This window comes from Apium graveolens, chromosome 9 (genome assembly GCF_009905375.1).
Source record: "Apium graveolens cultivar Ventura chromosome 9, ASM990537v1, whole genome shotgun sequence".
NCBI classification, from domain to species: Eukaryota; Viridiplantae; Streptophyta; class Magnoliopsida; order Apiales; family Apiaceae; genus Apium; species Apium graveolens.
This window is the reverse complement of record NC_133655.1, coordinates 167,059,194-167,072,029: the sequence shown is the minus strand read 5'-3', so window position 1 is coordinate 167,072,029 and position 12,836 is coordinate 167,059,194. Positions and strand designations below refer to the sequence as shown.

At 36.0% G+C, this 12,836-nt stretch overlaps 1 protein-coding gene across 1 annotated transcript; it reads left to right on the top strand.

Annotated features, from left to right (window-relative positions):
- The first annotated feature begins 10,221 nt into the window (after positions 1–10,221).
- LOC141687194 (uncharacterized) lies at positions 10,222–12,162 on the top strand. Its single transcript, XM_074492389.1, has 3 exons — positions 10,222–11,152; positions 11,250–11,795; positions 11,894–12,162. The coding sequence occupies exons 1-3, from the start codon at positions 10,235–10,237 to the stop codon at positions 11,993–11,995; spliced, it is 1,566 nt and encodes a 521-aa protein (XP_074348490.1). The 5' UTR covers positions 10,222–10,234; the 3' UTR covers positions 11,996–12,162.
- Positions 12,163–12,836: the final 674 nt, after the last annotated feature.

Sequence of the window (12,836 nt, the reverse complement as noted above, 5' to 3'; positions counted from 1 at the left end):
GCAAAGCTTCCAACCTATTTCTGGGCTGAAGCTGTACAGACTGCTTGTTTTACTCAAAATGCAACACTCATTAACAAGCATGGAAAAACACCATATGAGATGGTGAAGAAAAAGAAGCCAAATCTGAAATATTTTCATGTATTTGGATGCAAGTGTTTTGTTCTCAAGACTCATCCTGAACAGCTATCAAAGTTTGATCTAAAAGCTGATGAAGGAATCTATGTTGGATATCCACTCTCCACAAAAGCCTTCAGAGTCTATAATTTGAGAACAAAAGTGGTCATGGAATCTATCAATGTCTCTTTTGATGACAAAAAGATTACTGGTCTTGAAGATTTTATTAACCATGATCAGCTGAGATTTGAAAATGAAGACTCAAATTCTGATACAGAAAATCCTGACAGTCTAAGTCCTGATACTGTAAACTCTGATGGATTAAACTCTGATGTTATTGAAACTGTGGAGACTACGTCAAAGGAAGATGCACCTATGCAGGGGGAGCATACTCAAGATCCTACCACATCTCAAGAAACATCAGAACATGCATCTGGCTCTTCAAGTTCTGATTCGTCAAGTTCTGATAAGCCAAGTTCTGATAGTGCTGAAAATCTAAATACTGAAGAATCCAACTCAGAGAGCATAGTTTCAGGGGGAGCATCAGAAAATGAAAATGAAAATAACATGGATCATGGGGGAGCATCCAGTTCTAGAGAAAACCTTCCATATGCAAGGAAGTGGACAAAATCACATACACCTGATTTGATAATTGGAAATCCTGATGCAGGTGTCAGAACTAGAACAGGTACTTCAAATGAATGTCTTTACAATTCTTTTCTCTCTCAGACTGAGCCAAAGAAAGTGGAAGAAGCTCTTCAAGATGCTGATTTGGTGCAAGCAATGCAGGAAGAGTTGAATGAATTTGAAAGAAATAAAGTCTGGACCCTAGTGTCAAGACCAAAGAATAGATCTGTTGTTGGTACAAAGTGGGTATTCAGAAACAAAACTGATAGTGATGACATAATTACAAGGAATAAGGCAAGGCTGGTTGCAAAAGGATATTCTCAACAGGAGGGAATTGATTATGATGAAACATTTGCACCAGTTGCTAGGTTAGAAGCCATAAGGATATTCTTGGCTTATGCTGCTCACAAAAAGTTTACTGTCTTTCAAATGGATGTGAAAAGTGCTTTTCTCAATGGAGAATTAGAGGAGGAGGTATATGTTGAACAACCTCCAGGTTTTGTAGATACCAAACATCCAGATTATGTCTACAGGCTTGATAAAGCACTTTATGGACTTAAGCAAGCTCCTAGAGCATGGTATGAGACTTTAGCTCAGTTTCTTCTGGAAAGTGGATTCAACAGAGGGACAATAGACAAAACACTGTTCTACCTCAACCATGGAAAGGACTTACTTCTGGTTCAGATTTATGTTGATGATATCATTTTCGGATCTACAAATGACAAACTTTGCAAAAAGTTTGCCAAACTAATGCAGTCAAGATATCAGATGAGTATGATGGGGGAACTTAGCTATTTTCTGGGCCTTCAAGTCAAGCAGAATGAGGAAGGCACTTTTATTTGTCAAACCAAGTACACCGAAAACTTGCTGAAGAAATTTGGAATGCAAGATTGTTCAAGTGCATCCACTTCAATGACCACTGCGACAAAACTGGATAAGGATACCGGTAAATCAGTAGATATTACTGACTACAGAGGTATGATTGGCTCTCTACTCTATCTAACTGCTAGTAGACCTGATATCATGTATGCTACCTGTCTTTGTGCAAGATTTCAAGCAGATCCAAGAGAACCTCACTTAACAGCTGTAAAAAGAATCTTTAAGTATCTTAAAGGAACAGCTGCTCTGGGATTATGGCATCCTAGAGAATCAGATCTTAAACTAATAGGTTACTCAGATGCAGATTTTGCAGGTTGCAAAATTGACAGGAAAAGCACAAATGGAAGCTGCCAATTTCTTGGAGGCAGATTGGTTTCTTGGTACAGCAAGAAACAAAAGTCAATTTCCACATCAACTGCAGAAGCAGAGTATATTGCTGCAGGAAGCTGTTGTGCACAGATTCTTTGGATGAAGAATCAGTTACTGGATTATGGGTTAACATATTTCAAAATCCCTATTTACTGTGATAATCAAAGTGCTATTGCTATGACAGGTAATCCAGTTCAACACTCTATGACAAAGCACATCAGCATCAGGTACCACTTCATCAGGGAACATGTGGATGAAGGTACAGTGGAATTGCATTTTGTTCCCACAGATCAACAACTAGCAGATATCTTCACAAAACCACTGTGTGAAGCTACTTTTACAAGATTGGTAAATGAACTTGGAATGGTTTCAGGTTCTTTCTCTAAATCTGCTTAGTCTTGTTCTGTGTTATCAGACTTTATGCTCAGTATTTACAGAATTAATCTCATTGTGTATTCTGTGCTTAATTGATAAATGTCTTTAAGTACTGACTGTTGTCTGATATATGTTTCTAAACTCTGATAAGTGATATGTCTGTTCAAGTACCTATTCAATCCTATGAGGATAGCTGTGCTAGATACTGACCTAGTAGTCTTCAATAAACAAATGCTTCCATGTAAGAAGTAATTATTTCAGTGGAAACCCTATGACACTAGAAAATTCTGATAATTGAGCTTAGTTAAGTTTACTTTGTATATCTTATTACTAAGTCACAAATTAGAATAATGCTACTCATCTGTTAAGTTCTGATACTAGTAAAACTGCTGAATGTACTAAGTGCTGATAAACCTCACTTATCAAAAGAAAAAGCAAAAAGATCAAAGAATAAAATCAGGTACTCCTTTGAGATCTAGATTAAAAATATGGAAGGGACGACCCAAGTGCATTGCTGGTATTAAGTAGATATGCATTAGAAAAGCAAAATATTTTCTTGGTGACTTTTCACACTCTATGATTACTGGAGAAATACTCTGATAATAGCATAAATTCTGATAAACAGTCGTGACTCACTTACACTGAGAAGCCACTGTAAAATAGAATTTCAAAAGATGCATAAAATTAGCACAAAACAGTTGAGGTGGACTCAAGCATGAACTCATTCATCAGTAGGTTTCAGGATAATGACAGCTCTTTAGCAAAATTTTAGTATGCCTTATTTCTAAGATGTACTGAAGTGAATCATACTTTACTCTTTGTCTGTTATTTAGCTTAATGCACACACTAATCACTCCATCTGAATGATGAAAATTTCTGTGGTGGTCTATGTTATTTTAGATAAACAGTCATTATGTCATTTTTGCACAAATTCTGAGGACAAGTTCTAGTTACACGTTCTGATGATTAAGTTCTGAAGTCTATAACTCAGAACTTATATGAGGATTTACTAAGATGGGCATTCCTTTTTCGAGTTAAGAAATTATGTTCTGATGACTGTTAAGTTCTGGTATAGGTCTAAGTTCTGATTTCTCAGTCTAATCCTTTACTTGGCTTATCTGTGAATAAAATTTGATAACAGTCTCAGTTAGAACTAGAATATGTTGAAGTGGAAGATTAATAGTCACTATGATTAGGATTAATGGTATTCGTACTTGAACAGTCCACTGTTTCTTGTTTCTTGTGCGTTTTTAAACCATGATTCCTCTTTCCAATGAATGTTATTCTTTTTCAAAGTCTAGGGAGACGAGGTAGAATTAATTCTACCTGTCAGCATTCAATTTCTTTGCGTCTCCTGGCATTCTCTTGCCTATATAAGCAGCCACTTCACATCAGTCTTTCCGTCAAATTCTTCTCACACACTTATCTTCATACTTCTTCTTTCAAAAACACAATGGTCAGATACAACATGTTTTTGAACTACCAAAACTTCAATATGGAGCTAAGCTGTGCCGAGTGGCAGCAGGAATGGCATGTCACAGCCATTCCTGAGGAGATATGGGACTCTGTCCCACAGGAGGTACTGACACACCTTCTGTTCTTCTATATGGACTACCATCGCCATCTGGAGCGATTGGAGGAGGAAAGGCTGGAAGCTCTCCGCCAGCAAGAGCGAATCATCAGACTCGCCATTCTGTTTGTCGAGAGTAGGAAGAAGAAGATGACTTAATCTCGTCTTCTTCCTGTTTTTCTTCATCATCAGCTTTGTCAGGCTTCTTAGCTAGGACTAAGGCTGTTGATGTTAGGTTTAGAAGCTTAGGGAAAATCTTGTATAAGTATTGATGTAATTTCCATTTCATAAATGTATTGTCTTGATATATTAATGAAAGTTGTTTTTACTTCAAGATTTTGTCTCTGAGTTATTTAATCTTGTGTTGATAAATCCTGATTGATATTCTGATGACCATATAAATTTTGTTTTATATTAAGTTCTGATTCATTTTCAGCACTTACTTATCTAATTTATCTTGGTCATTTTCATGTGATGTATTTTCAGAATATTAATGATGCAGTGAAAAATAATTCAATCAGTGCTAACGGTTTAAATTTTGAATTAAAACTGTTTCTCTTGATAAATGGAACGGTTTTTCCTTGAAACTAGGCAAATGGGTAAGTAATGATTCCTGTTTTCTCGAGCCCAGTAACTGTCCGTTATTACTGCATGTCTGACAGGTGTCCAACGGTAATATTTTTGTTCAGAGTATAAGTACAACAGAGAGAAGATTTCTTTAATCTTTTATTTTCTTCATATTTTATCTCTCTCCTTACTTTTACTCTATTTCTCTTTATTTCTCACGTTGGTTTTTCATACAGACATTATCTCAAACACCTAACATGCATACTTGAATCTCATTTTTTTTTCACATGGCACCAAAGGATTTAATCATTGATGGAGCTAAGTTTGTCCCCAACAACTATGCTGCAGTTCTTGATCACACTGAAGCTCCATCTGAATTGCACTTTGTGCAAGATCTTCTTGCACATAGTGAGGTTGGGTATGCATTAACACAGCCTGAATTCTTTTCAAGCCAACAAGTTCTGAGGTTTTGGAGGACTGGACTTTTTGATGATGGTGGTCAACGTGGAACTCCCAGTATTATCTTTCAAGTGGGTGATTCATCCTTTGTAGTCACTCCTGGTACAGTTCGCAGGGTTTTACATCTTCCAGAAGATTGTACTTTCTCAATTCCAGAGGATTCAGCCCTTCGGGAGTTAATGGCTGAATTGTGATATGAAAAGAGTCTGACGAAACTTGGACAGTTGAAACGGGCTAATATCAGAAGAGAATGGAGTTTCTTCTTTGATTGCATCACCAAAGCTTTTGGGAATAAATGTTCGAATTTTGATGCTATTCCAATTATGAGTCAGCACATCGGGTATGCAATTATCAATCAAACTCATTTTGATTTTGCAACTGCTTTAATTGGTTTTATTGGGGATAGGATGACAGAGGATCGAGATGTTGTTTATTTTGCTAGATTCTGTCAACTTATTTACACTTATTGTACTGATGAACCTCATTTAGTCAACACTCAAACCCCACCTTTTAAGGTTGCAAAATGATACTTTAATGACCTGGTAAATGCTGATACTAAGAAAAAAGTGGTTAGACCATTACAGATTCCTAAGTCTGTAAAACAGATCCTGGTAAATGCTGATCCTGATACTTATAGATCTGTTTACTCTGATGTCCAACCAACTCCAAACACCCAAAATCCATCAACCTCAGTACCTACCTCTCATTCTACTCAACCTACCCTCAGAACATATCTCAAATCCTATCTCTCCACTTCACAGCCTGCTCGACCTTCATCTTCAGCACCTACTGTGAAATCTTCATCTTCCAAGCCAAAGAGGACAAAGAATGTTCCTCAAACATCTCAAAAGAGAAGGAGGATTGCATTGAGCGATGAATCTGATTCTGAGGAACCGGTTCCTGCTAGAGAACCTGTTGTATCTGAAGCTGAGAAAGAGATTTCTCAGAAGGATTCTGAAATTGGGGGTTCTAGGTTTCTCAAGAGGCTTAGACGAATGACAGTTCCTGAAACTCCCAAGGAATCCAAATCAACAAGGAAGTACAAGAAACAGAGGGCACAAAGGCCAGTTTCAGATGATGAAGAGGAAGCAGCTAAGGAAGGGGATCAGGAATCTCTGATCTCACAAGACAAGAAATTTGCTCCAGTCACTTCTTCTCCATCAACTCCATCTCAGGAAGCTGTATCTGACAAGGCTAACTCACCATCTGTGTCTCTTGTTGATCCAGGTACAAGTGCTGATATTGATGTTCAACACTTGGTTGTGTCTGAAGTATTTCTCTTAGAAGCTCCAACAACAAATAATCCTTCCACAACACCTGTTACTGATGCTGTTCAAACTCCAGAGTTATCAACACCTTCTCTGCATCAAGATGCTGATGATCAGACTTTAGGTGAGCATCAGGATATGGCTGTTGATCAGAACTTAGTATCAGATCAGCAATTAGAGGATGCTGAAGCCTCCATTGCTACTCACACTGTTGTCTTATCAGAAGATACTGATTCTTTAAGTTCTGATGCTGCAAATGCTGGAGATACTGGTGATGCTGCTCCAACTGTAGATGCTGATGAAGCAGGTCCTTCAGGACATACTCCTCAACATACTCTTCCTAAGTCTGAACTGGTAAAGAAGTTTGTTACCGGGGATGCACCAGTACCTTGGAGTGAAACTCCTGCAGGTCAGGAGTGGACTAAGGAATGGAACTCAGTTTCATGTGTTCCAACTGTAATACATCTTGCTGAGCACTTGACTAAAGCTGATGAAATGTTAAATTCTGATGATTTAAAAACCCAGCTTAGAGTCACTGCATTGAGTACTAAACATCTACAAGGTCTTCATTCAACTACTCATGCAGAGCTACACAAGATTCAGGAGAACTTTATCAAACAAGAACAAGTTTGGAAAATTGATAAGAAAAAGTTCTTTTAACTTACCATTGACAGGATTGCTTATATTGAGAAAACTCAAGAGAAACAACAAGCTCAGATTGATGAAATTCTGACAAATCAAGCTTCTCAGCAATCGCAACTTACTGAAATCCAATCCTCAGTGGAATTACTTATCTCTCTTTTACTACCTGCTGATGCCAAAAAGGGGGAGAAGGTAATTAAGTCCAAATGCAACACTAACAAGACACTGCAAGGAAAGGATGATGGAAATGATGATCAAGGATACTCTGGAATGGGTAGCGGTCATAGTCAAGGTAGAAGGTTTACATCAAGACAAGCTAGTCACAGGACAAGTTCTGATACTGGGAAAAGAATAAGTTCTGCTGCTGGTAAAAGGATAAGTTCTGATGAACTTCTAGATTTTGATGAGGAAATGTCAAGACAGTTATTTCTTCAAGAAAATCCAGGAATGGACTTGGAAAGTTTAAAGGAAGAAGAAGTTAGACTTAAATCAGAGAAAGTCACATCTAAATCTGAAGCTTCTGGTAAAAATTCACTTCCAAAACTCAAAGGCATTGTGATCAAAGAAAGGACACATACTGAAGCAACGTTGGCTAGATCACAACCACAGATAGATCCAAGATCCAAGGGTAAAGAAAAGGTTGGTGAACCTATCAAGGTTTATGTACCTCCTGAGGAAGAAGAAATTACTGATGAAAAGGATGATCTTGCTCTGACTTCAAGAAAAGTTCTTAAAACAACCTCTGACATGGCTCAAGTTGTTCAGAGTCAAGAAATTGTAAGTTCTGATATTCAGAAGAAGCAAGTAACCTCTGACAGAGCTCAAGTTAACTTGATATCAGAAAATAGATCAAAGACACTCCTACCAGGATTCACTAAAGCAAAACAGACTCAATCTTTGAAGACTACTGCAAGTGGTTTTGAAGCAAGAGTAGTTACTGGAAAGGAAGCTAGAGATAAAACTGGATTGGAAAGTGCTGATGAAAGAAGAGTACACAACACTACCAATGATCCAACTTCCTTGAGTGAACCAGGTATTGGAGCAACTCCTGAGAGATTGAATCAACTGGAATCTGTACAGATGGTTTACCATACCTACTTGAAAGAATACATCATGTTGTATTTCATGACAGATGGTAGGGTTTATCATATAAGACAAAATGCCATTCCATTGAAGTATTTTGAAGAATTGGAGCATGTACTTTTCTTACTTCAAGTGGATGACAGAATAACAGAGACTGCTGCAAACTACTTAAAAGAACAGATTCAGAGACAGAAAAGGCTTTATTCTGTTAAGACTGACAGCATATATGTTCCAAAGTACAGAGATCACAATGGTGATATTGTTGATATGAAGCCTAATACTGCACAGATCAGAACATATCTTGGTATTAAGGGACTTGAATTCAATCTGGAGTCTGACAAAGCTTATGTCATAAGACTAGATCAGGAGTTGAGAAAAGCAAAGATCAATGATCTCAGAGCTGCAATCTTTCAAACTGGTGAAGATACTACAGAGCTTAAAGATGTCAAAAGGAGAATGATTGATGAACTAAGATATGCTGAGAAATGTTTGTTGAAGAACTATCTCAGAACAACTCCTGACATCAGAGAGATCAGAAAATGATGAAGCCAAGTCGAAGATCTACAACTGCTTAAATTCCGATATTTATACAGACTGAAGTTGTTATCAGAAGTTGAAATTGGTAAAAGCTTTAAGGACTGTAAGTTGTAGTTATCTAGTCTAATTCTCATGCATTTGTACTTAATGTTTTTGACATCATCAAATATCTGTTAAACTTGTATATTATATTAATTTACAAGTTGGGGAGATTGTGAGATATATTTGATAATGTCATGGCTAATATGTTTTATGTTTAGCTTTCAGATCTTACTTGAACAGGATAAATCAGTACTTAACTGTTGATCAGTACTTATACTGGAAGTCAGGACTTAAGGATATCAGTACTTATGTTATCTGGAGATAATCATCAGAAGATAAATATCAGAACTTAAGTGCTGAAGGACAATCAGATAAGGACAGTAGCTGATTAAAGGAAAGAAGATCAAGATAAACATAAGAAGAGATATGCATGAAGAAGGAATTCTGTAAAGAATGGAATACTTGGAAGAAAATATATCTGATTGATATATTTTAGGAAGCAGAATTATATTCCATATCAATTAGCGATTATCTTGTAACTGTGTAGTATATAAACACAGACATAGGGTTTACACTATAAGTGTTATCATTATTAGAGAAAATTATTCATTGTAACCCTAGCAGCTCTCGTGATTTTTGTTCATCACTGAGAGGTAACAGTTCCATACTGTAACAGAATTTATTGTTTCAATAAAGTTTGTTTTCTGTTACTTAAGTTCTTAAAGTTCGATTTGAGTGTACTATACACTGTATTCACCCCCTCTATAGTGTGTGTGTGACCTAACAAAGCGTATCGAGGAAGTCTCTCAAATCTTACCGAGGAAGACTTGTAAAGTTTATCGAGGAAGACTTGTAAAGCTTATTGAGGAAGTTTTGTAATACTTAATGACGAAAATTTGAATAACTTACTTAATAAACCTTGTAAACCAACTACTATAAATAGCTCATTTAGCTAATGAAATGAAACACAACTTTCTCCCCATTTTTCTATTCTCCTGTACTTCTTCTACATTAAACATAACTAATATTTTCAGTCAAGATTTATAACAAAGGTTTATAACATTAATAACATATTAACATTTAAAATATTTATATTATTGTAACGAAAATAATTAACAATTAATGTTTACATTGTTAGTACATTGATAGATATTGAAAAAGGTTACGAGATTAATATTGATAATTATGTATACATTCAGTAATTAATGTTATACTTTTTTCTTATAAATATATATTTTTAAAAATGCCATATTTTATTATATTTATGACTGGTAATAAGATTATAAGAATATCTAATATGTTCAATATTTTACTTCATACTTTTTTTAATATGATACAAAAAACATTTGTATTTTTTTAAACAAAAATCGTTTTTTTATAACAAAATAATTGAGAAATCGTTTACACATTAGAAAAGAGAAGAACACCTAAGATCACGGAAAAAACATCTAACAAAAAACATTGCCATATATACATAATTTTATTTTGAGTGAATATTTATTTAGATGCACAGGAGCTAATAACATGATTGCTTTAAGGTATAACTAACTTGCTGAGAAATAGAGTACCTTGTAAATACATACATTCTACTTGATCCATATCTTGTAAGTTATAGGGTATCTAATAACATATGAGTCCATATCTACACACACTCTGTTTCTTCTTCACTTTTCCATGCAATTTCTCATATTTTCACATTCTGATGTTTCATAAATTTAAACTCCTCCAAATCTTGATGATGAGAAAACTTCAAAACTCTTCCCAAATCTTATCAAAGCTTCTAGTCTACTCCATCATTTTCATTACTTCAATTTGTATACTTCATGCACTCACTAGTGACCATGATTCCTCTTCTTGTAAGCATCAAAAGCTTAGGACAAATCATATTATTTCATCTTCCAAATTCTCCAACATTAACAACATCCTATCCAACACCAAAACCTCGCTTTCATTACAATCAAACCCTGTATATGCCTCTAAAATCCTAGACACCAATGAAACCGCCCTACATCACATTGCTTTCGGTATTGGAGCATCATCGAAGTTATGGGATAAGAGGAAGGAATATATTAAACTATGGTGGAGGCCTAACCAAACGCGAGGCTACGTTTGGTTAGACAAACCCCTACTTGATAATGTAGAGGTGGAAGAGGATGATGAGAACGATGACCATCTTCTTCCACCTATAAAAATCTCAAGTGACACGTCGAAATTTAAGTATAGTAACAGAAAGGGTGATAGATCAGCAATACGAATATCACGTATTGTGTCGGAGACGTTCAGGTTAGGGATGGAAGATGTGAGGTGGTTTGTGATGGGAGATGATGACACAATGTTTGTTGTTGATAATCTTGTTAGGGTTTTACAAAAATATGATCATAATGAGTTTTATTATATAGGGGGTTGTTCAGAAAGTCATACTCAGAACATATATTTTTCGTATAATATGGCATATGGAGGTGGAGGATTTGCTATAAGTTATCCATTAGCAAAAGCTCTTGAAAATATTCAAGATGATTGTATACAAAGATATCCGGGTTTATACGGGTCGGATGATCGGATTCAAGCCTGCATGGCGGAGCTTGGAGTTCCTCTCACTAAAGAGATTGGCTTTCATCAGGTTTCTTTTTCAACATTTTTATGTATCTACCCACATCTCCTTATTTGTAGTTTGTTTGTTTACATTATTAAGTCAAAATGTCCTATCTATATTTCAGCTGGACGTTTATGGCAACATTTTTGGGCTTTTAGCTGCCCATCCAATAACACCACTGGTATCACTCCACCATCTCGACATAATCGATCCGATATTCCCCAACATGAACCAAATTGAGGCTCTTGAACGCCTCAAGGCCCCCATGAAACTCGATGCTGCTGGACTTATGCAACAGTCCATGTGTTATGATAAATCTCGAAAACTCACCGTTTCTGTATCGTGGGGATACGTGGTCCAGATTTTCACAGGCCTTGTGTCGGCCCGTGAACTCGAAATACCAGCAAGAACTTTTATGAGCTGGTACAGAAAGAGTGATGAAGCTGGTTTTTCTTTCAACACTCGCGGAATTACCAAAAATGGGTGTGAAAGAGCTACTGTGTATGTATTTACAAATGCCATATATAATACGTTGACAAATGAAACAGCTAGTGAGTATGTCATAAATGTGGAGAAAGATGAATGGAAATGCAAAGAAAAAGTGGATGATTCTTCTGTAATTCAAAGGGTGGTGGTTTATAAAGACACGAATCCACTTATATGGGACAAGGTAATGTTTGTCTATATAATACTCTTTCTATCCTTATTTTTTGGTGCAGTTTTACTTTTCTGTTGGCTAATATGGGATATTTCTCTTGTTATCATCAGGCTCCAAGAAGAAACTGTTGCAGAATTTTGCATTCAGAAAAGCCGAACACAATGCTCGTTGATGTTGGAGTCTGCAGAGAAGATGAAACCATGGAAAGATAACGCTGAAATGATCCAAGATTATAATTGTATAGATGCTGTAGATCATTTTTCTGTTTTTCTTTTCTTGTTTTGTTTATATAGTTTCATAATTTGTAGGAGTCCTGGTTAGAATACCAATTGGTGCGAAGCCTATATATGAAAGAAAGACCTTATATGCAGGTTTTAACTTGGCGAATATTTCCATTTTCTTAGGTTAGGAGATCAAAAAATTGAATTTAATTAAACTTTTAGTTTTTGTATAGTAATTCGTGGTTTATAGACTTATAAATGCATCACAGACAGCAATATTTAAAAATGATGCTGCTAAGTATGTTCCTTCTCTGGTACAGTGATACGAGCCTTCTCATATTATTACCTTAAATGAGTCTTGTCAAATTATGCATCTATATCTTCTAGTTCTACCTTACTATGTTGCTTGCAAACAGAGATTTATGTCCCTTGCAATATTCTTCCACTGGACCTAGATAGTGCCAATCAAGCTATTATGAGATATCCAGAGGCTTGTTTTTGAGTTCTGATTTGGCTTGGCTATTCTGTTGTGTTTTAACTTTGTATGATCTATCTAATTCACTAGCAGCTTCCTGTAGGAGCAAAAGAGGGAAATCTAAGCATTCTTAGTGGAGGAACTGGGATTTCTGGTACAAACTCTATTTTCCTGTTCAGCTTGTACTCGTTTCTCTATATTAAATTAGGATTTTTCAACTATTATGTTGCTAGCTACTACTACTTCATTATAATAATTGAACTACACATTAGCTGGAAATTTTTGAGTTCTGATACTTCCAATCTATGAAGTTATGGCCAAGGTATTGGGGCTGTTTGGGATACCAATCTGTTAACT